The following is a 15578-nucleotide window of genomic DNA, read 5'->3' on the forward strand; positions in this document are numbered from 1 at the left end:
AGCACCAGTCATTGCTACAGTCCTACTGAAGTTGGCGATGGGCCCACCTCAATTCTAACCGTTAGCTCAACCACATCGCTTCGAAAACTGCCGCTTACGCAACTGGACCGAGCTTCAAGTCGTTTTTACTTGACTGTATAGGTGGTTGCTCCTAAACTATGAGGTTTTCAACCGTTCCCAAATGTCTGGGAGCAGATTGCAGATTGGTATTGCTGCCTTCTTTTTTTAATACTTTCAATCTCATTATATTATTGTTTCAGTGGCGTAAGAAGCGTATGCGTCGTCTGAAGCGGAAGAGAAGAGCCCAAAAGAAGTAAGGTGGATGTCTCAAGTTCGGTCGTAGTGCGGTATTCGTCTTTCGTGAACCTCGCCCTCCATCTCGCCTTCGTACTGCTCACCTGCTGATCGAGCAATGACATCGTTACTGTTGTTTTGGGACTGTTGTTATGAGTTCATTATTAATGAATACTTATTATTAAAATGCTTTATTCAAGAAATATACGAAAATCATTGTGTTTATGTGATCGCCTTCCTACTATCGGTGATGGAAGGCGCAGAAAATACAGCCACTAGAGTTCCAGTTGAGATAAAAAATGCGAAAATGAATAGAAGAATTCTGTCAATAACAAGTGAGATGAACTGCCAGTCTGCTTCTGTCTGCAATTGAGAACATTATTCAATTAGTTGTCCATGCATGATGGATTTGTTTCCAATTCATAGTGTAAGAATTTGCTCAGAAAATGTTCAGGAAACATTACTGGCTCTGACTTGTGTGCGAACTGTTATGTGTCTTGCTATGCCATTGTGTCTTATTGTGTCATTTTTTACCGTAGGATGGAAAATTTGTGAAAATGAAAATGACAAGCGAGGAGCCGTCATAGTCACGCCATGCTGATTGTGATTTGCCACCTTTCAGTGCACATGGAAGGAACGTAATTACCCAGTATACTCAATTTTCATTTTGGATTGTACCACAAGGTAGGTGAATTTACACTATCTCTTGAGTATAACGTGTAATTGCCCGTAGCGGGACGTGTTGGTTGTAACAAGAGAATTACTTGGGTGTGGTTACCAGTTCTATAACTTCCTGGATGTGCATCTTCCGGTTATTGACGCTTAGTAAATAGGTCAATCTCAAGCATAATTTTCATTACTGATGAGGTACCTGGTAAACCCTTTGCGAAGCGAGTTGATTTGATCCAGTTTCATTATTTTCTTCTGCCGTCGACCAAGTTATTTCATCATAGTCTGAGTTATCGACTAAGTACGTCTTACGTTGTGGAGAATGCTAAGTTGGCTGCGAAGAAAGTGGTTTCCCTCGACTTGCGCAAGCTGAGTCATTCGGCTAAACATTCAGCAGAATAATGTGCGGAAGCGAGGAAAGGCAATTAAGTTGCCCTACAGTAACCTATTTTACTCTCATCATGCCATACATCCTGCTGAAGTGGTAATGTTGGGTCAGGGTCGACTTACACGTTCGAGCACCTTCCAAGCGTAACAGTAAGTCGAGTTTGCTAGTGTTTTCCACGGCAAGTTTTTCGGAGCTTGTTTCCACTCCTCATGATAGTTTTTCGTCCTTTTTTGAATAGCATTATTGCGATTTTATTTTTTGGTTTTTTTATGACGCAACCGTGAATCTCTCTCACTAGAGGGATCACAACCGGTTAGTCTGGAGGCTAGTGGCGCGTCCTAGGTGGCAGACAAAGGGATAATTGCGGACCAAAGAGGTGGATTCAGGGGACGGGCTTCCTGTTTCTGCTCCGCCAGGATCAATTTATTATATTATTGTATCCCGCACACCGGTCTAGGCAAAAGCCTGCTATCGAATGACTGGGATACGACGTTCCTCCATAAAACCCATGGGACTAGTGGTTAGGGGTACACGATCTACGATAAAACGAGAGGAACGAAAGCTTTTCCAGAGCAGTTACAGAGGAGTTTATCATGGCGAAGAAACCATCCACGGAAACTCGCAATTTAAGAACCTCTTCTCTCCACACCAGACGTGGGAATTGTCCAGTGGAGGGAACCATTACGAAGTAGACCAAATTATCGTTAGTGAAAGGTTTTACCCGACTGATGTCATTGATCTAAGTTCTACACGGGGTCAGACCGTCACCTTCCAATGGGATTTTCACTTCTTTACACGGAAAGGAGAAAAGGCCGCAAAGTTCAGGGAGCGAACCATTAGAACTATCATCTAGTATCTCTTTGCTACGCTAGTCAGCTTTCAGGAAGATGGACAAAATTGATGAGGAATATGTTCGGCTCGTTATTGTAATCACCTGTTATTTGGTTGTTGCTTTGCAAGCTTCTATTTTAGTCTTTTCTCGCCGCATAGTTCGTTTATATGTTTGAACCATTCTTTCACTTCCGCCTGCTCTTATGAGATCAAAAACAGAAATGCGATAATAGAATCAATATGGTATCTGCGAGGTGTGTTCAGTTCCCACTCCCCGTGCCGTAACTAGACTAGCTGCCCGCTCCGCTCAACTGCGACTGGGAGATATTACTACGAGCTTGGATGAGGCTCCCGGTAGACTTCACAAAGGCGATGGCATAGCAAGTTGCTAGCAAACAGCAATTATCAGTCAAGCGCTCTGGCATGACAGCCTTCGGTTGACAATCACCACCTCCTCGTAGCGCGCCTACGCTATGCCATCGTTTTCGTGAACTGTACTAGGAGAGAGGAATGTGGCGCATGGAGGCGTCGCGTTCTCTAACGAGTAAATGAGTAGAGCTTTGTTCACAAGGTTCTCGAGAAAAATGCGAAGGCGATAAAATGGGCGAATCATCACCTCCTCTGCCTGGCGTCTTTCAGTAAGCGTCTGTGCGATGTACTGGACATTTCGTTCCGCACGTCTCAGTTTTTTTCGTACGCTGCTTCCACGGCTTTCGCTCCGCTGTTGACGTTCCAAAGAAGTCCCTAGTTGCGTGCTCTGCTGACGGCGCAACCTTTCTGTCCTGAAATAGATGAACGGAAGCAAATTTATTGAGCGCACATATTTTACAGGATGCTAATCGCTCAAATTTAGTTTAGCTTCAGCGCTGAAAATTTGGCACTACAGTCAGGTCAAAACGACATGAAGCGCGGTACAGGTGCGTGAGCTATTACGCTCGAAACGGCGCGGTGGAGATAGCGGTTGGAATAGAGGTGGGACCATCGCGAACTGCAGCAATGAACGGTGTGGGGTCTTCAGTTGATCCGAACAGTTGCGCTCCACGCTCACCGCGCAACCGCATACGCAACTGCACCGTGTTTCATTTCGTTTTGACCTCCACTATACTTTATATGCTTGTAGTGACCACATGCACATGTCTTCGTTCACTCATGTGCTTATCCTTATCCTGCTCTCAGTAAAATGGGAATTAAAGGTGATGAAACCAACTTTTCCTCGCTGTTCACATTTTGCTACAGCAATAAGCACCAAGGCTAAGCAGCTGCTACTAAATTTTGAGGAAACATATGTGAAGATTGGCTTATATGTAAGCCTTAGGATACTCTCAGTGAAGTCGAGTATGTAATGAAGAAGACCAAGTATATTTGGCTCAGCGCTTACCTCAACAGTCGTATTTTATGTCTTGATCTACGCTCGAGAAAACTGGAGCCTTTGCGGGAGGAGGAAAATATGGTCACTGCCATCAAACGAGTTATGAAAAAGATGATGCTGAGAGTATCATGTTTCGCTTAAAGGCAGCATACCACGGAATCAAATATGAGGTGGTACGGATTTCAGGTGGAGTACGACGGGGTCGTAGACTATGGAGACCGGGGTGGTTCCGCTCATCTCTCCCTGAGCCAATGCAAGCAGCCGGCCCCTGGATGCTGTTTTGTACGATGCCTTCTATTGCAGCGCGCCACCCTTGCACGCGTAACGTCCCTTACTGCCTATCGGGGTAGTCCGAATTGATTTTCGACGAATCGCAGGGCGGAGGCGGCGCAGGGGGTGGAGCGTTGCAATAGATCGTACAAAACAGCATTCTGTAGGCGGCTGTTTGCAGTGATGCAGGGAGAGATGAGCAGAACTACCCCCGTCTCCATAATCTACTCTAATCTATACGGATACTCCACCTGATCTCCGCACCACCTCAGATTCGTGGTATGCTGCATTTAAGTTAGAATTAGATTTGAAGTTTCAGCCAACATTAACAATGGAGATCATGGACGCTAGAATTTCTGCCAAAGAAAACAGAATTGAGACTGGCATTTGCTACATTCTAACAATGAAAATTACAAAGGAACAGTAAGCAACGATAGTGCAGTGAGAACCTATTTACATTGGAGAACTGGAAGGATTCTGATCCTGCGTATCAAAGAACATTTGGCTGATGAAAAGCGTGGAAACACGATGACACCATTAGGGCGTCATAAGATTGAGAAACATGATGGAAGTGAGTTTGAAATAGTGCACGATATTAGCCCGCGAGAGTGGGTGTAGCGCAGTCGGCAGGAGGTTCCGCTGTCTATAACGGTCGTCCGGAGGTTCGTATCCGCCCTCATACACACCAAACCGTTTATCCCTCCGAGGTCGATAAATTGGCACCAGACTTGTCTGGGAGGATAAAAACACTGACTTGACACATCAGCTAGCCCCGCAAGTCATTGTATGGACCAGTTACACGTTCGTAAACCTCAAACGATTCTGAAGTGAAGTGAACGTGGTGGCGCATCCCAAGCGGATTGAGTAACGACAGACACCTTATCCACACTTTCCGGCGGGAAAGAGACACTCTACTAAGAAGGCATTAGAAATATTCCAGGTTCTTGACAGAAATCCATCTATGAGTAACAAAAATGAGTGCTTATCAATTAATAACGACTATGTCGTTCGTAACACTCCGTAAGCTATAAGATTGTCTTACAGTCCTACAGTTCCATTTCATCAACACTCTATAAGAAGTCTATAAGAACGCGGTGGTTCACCAGCCCCTCTAGCCGATGAGACTGGTCAGTTTGCGCTCCTCTTCCGAGTTCTTGCGTAGAATATCGGTGGTTAGCTAAGAGAGAGGAAGAGTTCGATGGGATATGTATAGCATCAAAAACTTCGAATCAATCTCAGGGCTTTGATGAAGACGAGATTGTGGAAACGTCAAGCCGCTGATGAAGTTCCACCAAAAGCTCGTTGGCAAAACAAGACAACATAAATCCAGTCCACAGTTCCGATGTTTCAAGAGAAGGGGACATGGACATAAACATAAAATCACCTCGCCTGAAGGTCAGGTTCGTTCCCGAATTCGTCTTAGAAAACTATGGTGCTGTTCACATCCTTTCAGTGAACCGAGACCATCGCGCTAAAACCACACTAGAGGATGAACTGTAGACTGACTGTAGGATATCCCCCAGGACTGCTTCTGAGGACTAGTTATGGAAGTTTCTTTGTGAGGATGTTGGGAAATTTTCTTTTACAAATTTTTAAGAGATCTAAGGATAAACGTTCTCTATACAGTTGATGACATGAGTTACTGAAAATTGAGGAAAACCGTACCACGTACGCATGAAAAGAATTCCTTCTCCTTGAGGTTATCCAGTGCTAGTGAATAAAAACTGCTTTTGCTGGCAAGGTATAGTGAGGTCAAAACAGCATGAAGCGGGGCAGTTGCGTAAGTGGCTGCGCTTGAAGCGGTGCGATAGAGCGTAGAGGTTAGGACCTTGCTAGGATCATTCTTCGATGCATTTCGCGATGGTCCTGGATTCCAACCGCTTTCTCCACGTTGCTTCGACCGTAGTCGTTTACGCAACTACAGCATACTTCATGTCGTTTTGACCATACTATATGTACCAATGATATTTGATTTCAAAGGAAAACTAGAATGAATATTTTCAGCAGTTACATTGTGCGTTTGAGTGGAGATGCAAGTCCTTGTTTTACGCTCTTGGACCGATTCATTAGCGGCAACTCAAGAAATAAAGCGTTCACAGCAGACATCTGTTTCTTGTCCTTCGATGCCATCTCGATCTCAAACACAGTCTTCTGGAACTGCTTCTGTAGAATTGACATCGCTGACAAGGCGTTGATTTGCTGAAAGATGGAGTTTACTGCAGTTCAACTAATTCAGTTATTTATTTTTTATTTACTTATGCAATTAACTAACCTTGTTGTGTTGGGCCTTTCGATGAAAATTTGCTTTCTCAGTAGCTCTTGAAATAAGCAACTTTCTGCCTATTTTGTCGATCAGAATTCGACGAACCCAGTCCGACATCGGGAACTCAGCCGTTCGAAAGTGTACATTTTGCACCTGTTGTTTAAAAACAAGCAAATTAAACAGAAATATGGTTTCGCCCAAGCCAAAATTTCCAATCCAGCTCCAAACCCACGATTACGGTGAAGATTACGGAGAGTGAGACCATGATCATAGTGAACGTTAGATATTTAACGATCAGTGGAATTGCAACGCTTGTTGGAGGAATGATCTCAATCTGTAATTGTTTCGCGGAATTAGGTCGTAAGGCTACGACACCTTCGGTAACATACCAAAAGAAGGAAGAACACAGTAAGAGAAACGAGCACTGAGATGCAGAGTTGAACTTTCTGGTGGCTCTCGCAAGGGAGGTAGAACACCCACGACGTCAACGCTGCGAGGGATGCGCACGGCACGACGAGGTTAACGGTATAGAATAGCTTCTTCCGACGTATTTGAAGGTAATAGGTGATGTCGATTGATCTAGATGACCCTTTGATTTCTTTGCGTTGCAATTCAACTGGGAAGAAATATTGAGAATGCAGGTATACGTAGCCCAAGGATAAAGAGTGTTGAACGTACGGATAATCGCAGCAGGGGTACCATTTTTCATGACGTGTGCCCAAAACTGACATCAAGTCCCATTCCACAGATTCCTTGAAAATGTTGTACCACGAGCAGTTTAGGATCCAATGCTACAATAAGGACTGTACGATACCTGATACGCTGAGATATCTACTCCTCTTTCCACATCCCAACCACTCTCATTGTTGCGGTCCACGTAGCGCACATCGTCCGAGAGTAGCTGAAAGCAGATGTCTAATGTATAGTTTTTTGTTAACGTACCAGCAGTAGAAGTAGTAAGCAGAAAAGCTTCCACTGAAAATCTACCAGCACGTTTGCCTTAGTGTAGCTACAAATTCAGAATTTTAAGATTACCCTTCCTCTCTTTCTCCAAAGTTTCCTTCCAATTTTGCACTAAACAGCAAATAACTGGTTTTTAGGACCGCATAAGAGGGCATGGTTGCTACGTGAATCTGTTAATATATCTATCCGTTTGTACTGTTTATGAACATGCTGTGGGGTCGGAACTAATGAAGTAAATATCTGCTGCGGAATCAAGTAAGAAGCTTGGTCTTGCTGTAAGCTTGTTAGACGTTTATTGGAAAAAAGCTGGTAGAAGGTTAAATTTGAGATGGCGATGACATCATTTTAGTTTGTCAGTTTTCTGCTACCTCAGACGTTCCAAACAATAGCATGAAAGGGATTAGAGGCAGCATATTACGAATCTGACGTGGTATGGATTTCAGAGGCCCAGCCCCCGGCTGCAATTCGTCGAATGAAATGAATTGCCCATTGGAGCGTCCGAATGGATTTTCGACGAATTTTCGCGCAGGGGTGGCGCGTTGCAATAAGTGACATCGTAAGGGACCACATTCCGAAGCTTGTTCACAGTGATGCAGGGAGAGATGAGCGAGATCCCGCCCGTTTTTGCGCCCCCGTATAGCCTTTGACCGTCGGAAATCCATACCACGTCAGATTCGTGATATGCTGCGTTTAATTGCGAGGTAAGGGACCTTGTCCATAAAGATCGATAGTTGCAGGTTCAAAATCTTTGCCAGTTAAGATTTTTCACTTCGCAATTGTCTCACCGGTTAAGATCGCGATGAACACTATTGAAAGAATGTGATTGGCTCGCGTCGCGGACCTTCACGACAAATCGCGAATCCGGACGTTCGATCATAATATTGTATTAAGTGATATTATATATATATACATATATTAAAATAAATCACCGAAGGTTCCCACTTGGAATTCTTGGGCTGATGTCTTAGTTTATAGTAGTCTGCGGGAAGGCACATAAACAGCAGGCAACTATAAACTTTCATCAAGGTCAGCACCGCTTTGTAAAGAAGCGGTGACAGAAAAATCTTTAGTAGCAGTTTGCTTGAAGTAACGGAAGCGGTGTTACAGCAGTAAATATTCGCTAAGAACGTAGAGTAACTGCTAAGCGACTTCCTCGAGACTTAGAAAAGTGATGAGAACAATTGCTCGGCGAAGCTATCTTTTTGAAAATATTATGTTCGAGAAAAAAAAGGTGTTTTATTAGTTCTTCATCCACAATGCGTCAATAAACCGTCGTGGTATTCCTTAGCACGTTGATATAGAGAAACGTTTAGGTTTAACGGCTCTGAAGTTGTGCTGACAATGTTTTAAACGGTTCTCTGAATTGGAATAGAAACACCAAGCAGCTCTGATCCATTCACAATTCTAATCACCTCAATTCTAGGGAGAAAGAGGGTGACCAACTGTCAATGATGGTGTGAAAACATTTTGGTGAGTGTTTTCACACCATCATTGACAGTTGGTCACCCTCTTCCTCCCTAAAAAAACACCATGTTACTCACCGTTGGAGACGAATGAGTGGAAAGGAGAAGAACGAAAAGAAAGTCGTTAGAAAGAATGCTGTGCACTCACGTGCATAAGATCAAGCTGTGTTCCACTATACGTCCAACTGCCAAATTTCAATTCACACTGCTGGATGTCGTACGGATACCATTCGACATTTATTGTGCAAAACGAATGATATACCACTGGTGGTTGCCATGTCTACTAAGAAGAAGAATAACATTTTTAGAGATCTCCACTACGATACTATCGAAATCACTCACCACCCTGCCGTCGTGGTAGACTTCTGCCTTTGTGATTACTGACACCCAAGGGCTACCATGAGCGCTGAAAGAAAAGCAAACGGTATGTGAGAGCTGTCCGATGAGGGGACGAACTTATTGTAGAGGATAATATCTGGTAACCATATGATCTCGCCTGGCAAATGAAAATGTTTTACGCCACCGTACTCCTCTGGGTCCCACGAGAGTCTATAGTCATACCAATGCTGCAAACGTCTATTCCTTTATTTGATTGCACATTCAGAGGGTTAAATGAAATGAGGATGTTACAACCTACGTGAATCAACCATCCGTTCATGGTTAGCGTTTGGTCTTTAGCGTGAACGTCGACGATTTGGCTTAGTTTCAGTTTGAATTCTATATGGATCGTATCGTTTGGATCTGCTGCAGGGCGCACTAATCGATTGTACCTTAATAAGTCTGACGCTTCAACAATCCACTTTTGTTAGTTTTCGTGGACAAAAAATCATTAAGACCACTTATATCTTGTATCGAGCACAATTAACATTACCTTCCTAACAAATCCTCGAAAAGACGATTGTAAACTTTAGCATAACCGAGGACACAAAGGTTCATGAACAAGATCCACATAAGGAGTACGCGGTCTTCCAAGGCGAAATGTGTTGTGTGTGGGTGTAGACTTGTCGAGCAACGGAACATCAATATCCAATTATTCAGCGCCGTTCAAGCACTCAAAAAAGGGCGTGCGTCTCGAAGAAATGAGTTTGCAGTAAGTGGTGTCATGTCCTGGTCGTCCTCTATCCTTCGTGTTTAGTCAAAAACTTGCACATGCACGTGCTCCGGAACGGAAACGATGTCCGAAGAAGCATGCGTTGCTGAGAGATAATGGTTCGGTTACCAGCATCACCACTGGAATTCGGTAGTTATTTTGTTAAACGCTGTCTTTAAATTAATCGACGGGATAGTAGCAAAGGGTCCACGGTGTTCTAGTATATCTTTTGTACGATCGAAAAAATAGTGGTGGATGTTATAAATTGAATAGTGCGGGTGTTGTGGGCACAAATTGCATAAAAAGAAAAGAGCACTTGTCAACATGGCTCCTATGTTCAGTTTGTGTTGTGATAAGAGGGCTCAGTCTTCCCGTTCCTTAAATAACTAAGATATAGAGCCTATAACGTCCCGTTATAAAAACTGACTCTATACGTCCATAACCGGGCACTAAGACATTGTAAGTGCTCTATTCGTGGCGCACAATAGGTTATCTACTGTAAATTTTAGATAATAATTTTTTTCCACGTTCACGTGAATCCTAATTGCTCTCATTCATATGGAGTACAATAGTGCTTCAAAGTAACCAAATCCCTGTCGTCTTCGCGGTAGGTTATCTCCGTCTCTGATATTGTTGAGTGATGCAGACGCGACGTACGCAATCGAAAACGTAAAGGTAAGGAACTATGGAGTGACAGTATGCTTTCGAATTAATATGTCGACCTGAAGATAGTGACAGATTTAGTTGAGAGTGGAAATCAACAAGAATTTTTGAAAAGACAAGAAAGTTCACGATTGACAATTTCATTGGTGTTATTGAGAAATCCGAGAATTCTCTGGAGAAATAATTGGTGACCGGATATTCAAAGGGAATATAACTGCTAAGTGTTAGGCTTTCCGTGCATTTTTTTCCACCGAATTGAAAAAGGAACAAAAAGTGTAAATTTTACAAAATTCAACAGAAACTGAATAATTCATGCTGCAAAATCTCTCAATGCAATTTCATCAAATGAAATGTTCTCATATAACACAGAGAGCTTCAAAAACAGAGAAAACAAGAGCATTCCAACGCTGATTGCAATTTTACGAAAAAAAAATCAACAACAGAAATTTCAGAAATGAAGAACACTGGTACCCATTAAAACCAAGCGCATAAGTGGGCTCGATGTGAATGATCATGCACTCAAGATAGTACCCGCCCCATTTCAGGAGCAATCACTGAAGCGGGAAAGACGTTCAACGGTTGTTCCCAGAAATGTTTGGGCTTTAAAGGCATCACCCCACGAATCTGGTGTGGTACGGATTTTGTGGTGGAGTATTCGTATACGGGATCGTAGATTATGGAGAGGGGGTGATTCCGTTCATTTCTTCCTAATTGCCGTAAAAAACGGCCGTAACGGGAAAAAGATGCGGCTTCGGGCGCTCCGGCGCACTATTTTCTACAATGAGTTCGATTGGAGCGCGCCAGCCTTGTGCACGCGTCGTACCTTCCGGGCCGTTTTTTACGACAATTAGAGAGAAATGGACGGAATCACCCCTCTCTCCATAATCTACTATCCCGTATACGAATACTCTACTTGAAATCCGTACCACCTCAGATTCGTGGGGTGATGCCTTTAATCCTCTCCTCACTTACTTTGAGGATGTTTGCGTACATCGTCAGCTGAACAAATTCCCTTCAGACGTTGTCAAAGTCTAGAAGAGTTTAGAAACTTTTTTTTCGCTCTCACAGTTAAATACTCATGACAACAGTGACCTGTTGAATGATCAAATTATTTATTTGTTTGTAAATTATTTCATTAATTTATTTATAAATTAACACAGCAAGGGTCTATTAGCCTATCCAATTAACCACAACATCATTGATACGTAGTTTCTGCGCTGGGACAAGTAAAGGTTTACATGAGATAAAAGACCCTATATAAAAAAAGATAAAAGACTCTAATCCACTACACAAACTTTCTTCCAACTGCTTCACGCGTTTCATCCACTTTTCTTAAGAACATCCAAGATCCCAATGCAGGAATCGAAGCGAAAAAAATGACTCCAGAAGCAAAACCTCCTCTTTGAGCAAGGGAAACATCCGAGTCCCCATCAAATTGGCAGAACACCATTATCGCTGTCATTTCTGACGAAGGGGCTCTAACTGAATCACTGGATTTCAAAGAGATTTGGTTTGAAATCTTCCATTACCTTAGAAATCAGCTAACGAATGCAGAATTCATTTGAATTTACTCTGAAATAATCAAGGATAAAGTGCACAGCGTTGACCGATCCCTGTAGGGTTGCGCGCACGCATTCGACTTCAACTCAGACTTCAGGTTTATGAACGTGTGTGTAACCCTACAATTACTTGCAGGGGTTACCCGATGTGGCGAGTCACTGTTTTTATAATCCTAGACAGTCTGATACCAATTTATCAAACCCGGATAGATGAAAGCCTTGTTTTGCATTAGGGCGTTAGATATAGTAGGGTCAAAACGAGGCGCTCGTGGCGCTTCGGTGGAGCGTAGCTGCTAGGGGTGTGGTGAAACCTTTGCTGGCGCCACCCATCGCTGCACTGTGCGACGGTCCCAACCGCTGCCTTCACCGCGCCGTTCCGAGCGCGTACGCAAATGCACCGCAACTACACTCGTGATTCCTGTCGTTTTGACCCAACCATACTTTGAAATACGTGAAACACTACACACTCGACATTTTGTTTCATGCAAATCTAGCTGGTGAATTGTTCGTATTAACTAGAGGCACCGTCTCTCGGTTTTTAAGACATTGGAACCTCTCCAGAAATGTTTTAGAGAAGGTGTAGTTCACGTCATGGACGTGATAGCAGTTAGACCCTTCTAATAACCCAAAAAAATCGTGTGAAACAACCTTCTACGGTTCCAACGATGCAACATATAACACGGTAGAATGCAGGCAACACCGTCCAACGCTTACAGTTCAAACGATATGACTCAAATAAGCAACGGAAACTGCCCACATGCGACGCGCGGGCGTAGACGTGTTGCGGATTGTCTCATTCTTCTACTCGTAATAAGTCGCATAGTCGGAGGGACGGGATTGCACACGGCTCTTTCACGGGTTCTTTTCTGGATTACTGGGGGAGATTGAGCGTGATCACGGTTATACTCGCGAACTCCACCCCTACTTCTATTGGCTGCGGTAAAGGTCCTTTTTGCTCAAATGGTTCCGTCTACGCCATGGAGTTTTGCCCAAAGATACCACTATGGATCACACTTCTTTGATGATTCTTCACAAACACCATGGATTATTTATGGTAACGCAAAATTCAGCCCTAGTTTGAAATCAAAACTTATTCCCTGCTCATGCTTAAATGTTTGAGTGTCCTTCTTTCCTGCATATGTTGTTTCTCTATTGTTTCTTCATTTCGTTTCTAGAAAATGTGTTTCACATTATACGAATAAACAAAAAAACTACGCGTTTTTGCGATTTGTTGTAGTTTGACTGAAACACCACGGTATGTCGAACTATCCATCCATATTTATAACGATATTCTGCAGAAACGTCGATAGACGCAGGCGAAGCGGCGAACATACGTCGGACTGAGAAGCTTATATGTCTTTGGCTGGGAAATCCCCAGAATCACTTAGTTTTTATCTGACCTCCTGGAAAAGAAGGGGCGTCTTTACCATCAGACGTCATTTTTTTTAGAAAAAAAAAATAAGTAGCCAACCTAGTCGTTATATCATAAACACATCGTTATATCACTGCTGCGCGGCAACGCCTAAACAATCTGAAATGAATGAATTTTTCAATGTTTCAATCCCATCAATTGCGACACACCAGATTACGCGGAAAACCGGCCGCTCAATGCTCAAATACTCAAGTTAATTTGTGAAATGACATGACTCTGGGAAAGTGTCAAGGCTAACCGTAGGAACGCCAGACATTAGTGGACCGTGCCACAACGACCACTCTTTTAAGATTCGGTGTTGAGGTCTGTCTGGGTGAATGCGAATAGAAAGAATCCACACTTTTAGCCAGCAATATGGCCACACGTGATACATTTATAATTAAAAGAAATAAAAGCCTTGCTCGGGAATTCCTTTAGTTTACGGAAAAACGAATCCACATTTTGTCTTTGACGTACCTCCGAACAATGATAGAAGTTGAAACGTTGCGTTGATTTTTGCGAACACAACTGCAGAATAATGTGATCTTGGTAAACAATCCTAATGATGACATTTAAAAAAAGCTTGTGGTAAAAAAAGTAGAAATAAGCTTCTTGGTCGCCTACTGATTGAGAAAGAGTTGAGCAACCCCTCACTGAACTAACTAAAACGGTGCTAGATAAATTATCCCGGAATCTTCTAAAAGACGGCTTAAAGACAGCGTATCACTAAATCAACGTGAGAACTCCCAAACTAAACTCAAGCACAGGAAAAACAAGGAGTTCGGACTGCAGATTACGGAAACGTGGGTCCACAAATTCTCCCCGAATCGTCACAAAAAACGGCGTAGAAGACTTGCATTATTACCTACGGGATCGGTTGCAACGCGCCATCCTTGTGCACGCGCCGCATCCACGTGCGAGCGGTCGAAGATCAATGAAGTCTTCTTTCAGGCTTACTCAAGTAAAACCAATGAATAAGCTACAGAGGGGACTGGAGCGTGTAGAAGGGTGCGCGTTCTAACGCATCTCGTAGGAAATAAAGCAGTTCTCACGTAGTTTTTAGAACAAGGGGAAACGAGAGGGGGTCACGCTCGTCTTGGTAATCTGCAACCCAAACTCTGCGTTCTCTTTGGGGCTTTCGCAGCACGTCAATTTCGTGACATGCTCCCTTTATGATTGAGGTGAATTATTTGAGTGCACTAACTAGAGGCCTGAGCTGTATGCTGTCAGGTCATAAAAAGGAACACACTACGGATTGAAAGTAATCATTTCACCAAAAAACAACGAGGGGAAGATCAGTGACGCAGCCCTTGGAAGACATTGGCGTGAGAAGCAGAAGAAGTTTCGATGTAACATTTGTGAGATTCGTGCACAACACTGACACCGTGGTAAACAAATCATCTCAACCAAACAAAGCATTTGAAATCATTCGTTGGTATTTTTAATGAAATCTGAGCATAAGCAATCAGATTTGGGGCTAAAGAACTCCTAGTGACTTCACAACTTTCTTATCGTTTTCGTTACTGTATAATCCATTACATTCAGTTTGTTTCTAAGCCAAAAGGTATTCCGCCCGCACTGATTATCAAGGTCAATGTGAACACTATATATTCTGCAAAAATCGGAGAAAGTGAAGGTTTGCTGCCCTCGTGCTACCTGAAAATTGCATTACTAAAGTCGGGCTATTGCCTGTTAGATCACAACTGAAGACTAGTCAGAAACGACTGGGTTATCTCTGGCAGAATAGCCGTGAAACCATAAAGAATAGACCTGATATCGTAGTACTGATGAACACAAATAGTAATAGTAAGAATAATATTAATATTAATAATAGGGATTTTTGAAGTTTTCTTCCTCACACAGAAATCGCATAATATCACATCGATTGTGGATGTGACAGTACATACTGTACAAAAATCCTTTGGTGTCATAGTTTAAAGCTGTTTTCCCACCATTTGTAAGTGCACAAAAAAATGTAACGAACACAAATCGAAAATGCTTTTATCAGTTTTGTGTCGTTAGTTTTGTCCTGCAGTCACAGATGAAACTGAACTAACAAAACATGCTGGGCACTAAGCTCAACAAAAGGCAAAACTATCGGATCACTCGGATTTCAAAGGAGTGCGTATCTCAATTGCTGAGAAAATTTACGCCTACCACGCACACGCACGGCGTAGCATTGCGGTACTGCGTACTGATTACTGAACTAACCTATGCCTGCAAATGGACAAACTTTCACAAAACACATGCACACACAAACATACTTATATATGTATAAAAAAAACGAACATGAACCGTATGATGAGATCCGGTGAACGTGCAAACGCTACAAACAAGGAAGGAGA

The 15578-nt window shown here is 42.9% G+C and overlaps 1 protein-coding gene across 2 annotated transcripts; it reads right to left on the minus strand.

Annotated features, from left to right (window-relative positions):
* Positions 1-516: 516 nt before the first annotated feature.
* On the minus strand, positions 517-9530 carry RB195_006749 (uncharacterized protein; the record flags this gene model as incomplete). 2 transcript variants are annotated; one of them, XM_064180008.1, is made up of 13 exons in its annotated part: positions 517-657; positions 2799-2964; positions 5833-6020; positions 6094-6237; positions 6317-6418; positions 6474-6663; positions 6763-6836; positions 6899-6985; positions 8659-8790; positions 8853-8916; positions 8967-9076; positions 9148-9280; positions 9382-9446. In XM_064180008.1, the coding sequence occupies 13 exons, from the start codon at positions 9444-9446 to the stop codon at positions 517-519; spliced, it is 1596 nt and encodes a 531-aa protein (XP_064036913.1). The 2 variants fall into 2 exon arrangements, with proteins under 2 accessions (XP_064036913.1, XP_064036914.1); XM_064180007.1 differs by lacking the exon at positions 517-657 and having other exon boundaries at positions 2649-2964; positions 9382-9530.
* Positions 9531-15578: the final 6048 nt, after the last annotated feature.

This window comes from Necator americanus, chromosome I, assembly GCF_031761385.1.
Source record: "Necator americanus strain Aroian chromosome I, whole genome shotgun sequence".
Taxonomy (NCBI): domain Eukaryota; kingdom Metazoa; phylum Nematoda; class Chromadorea; order Rhabditida; family Ancylostomatidae; genus Necator; species Necator americanus.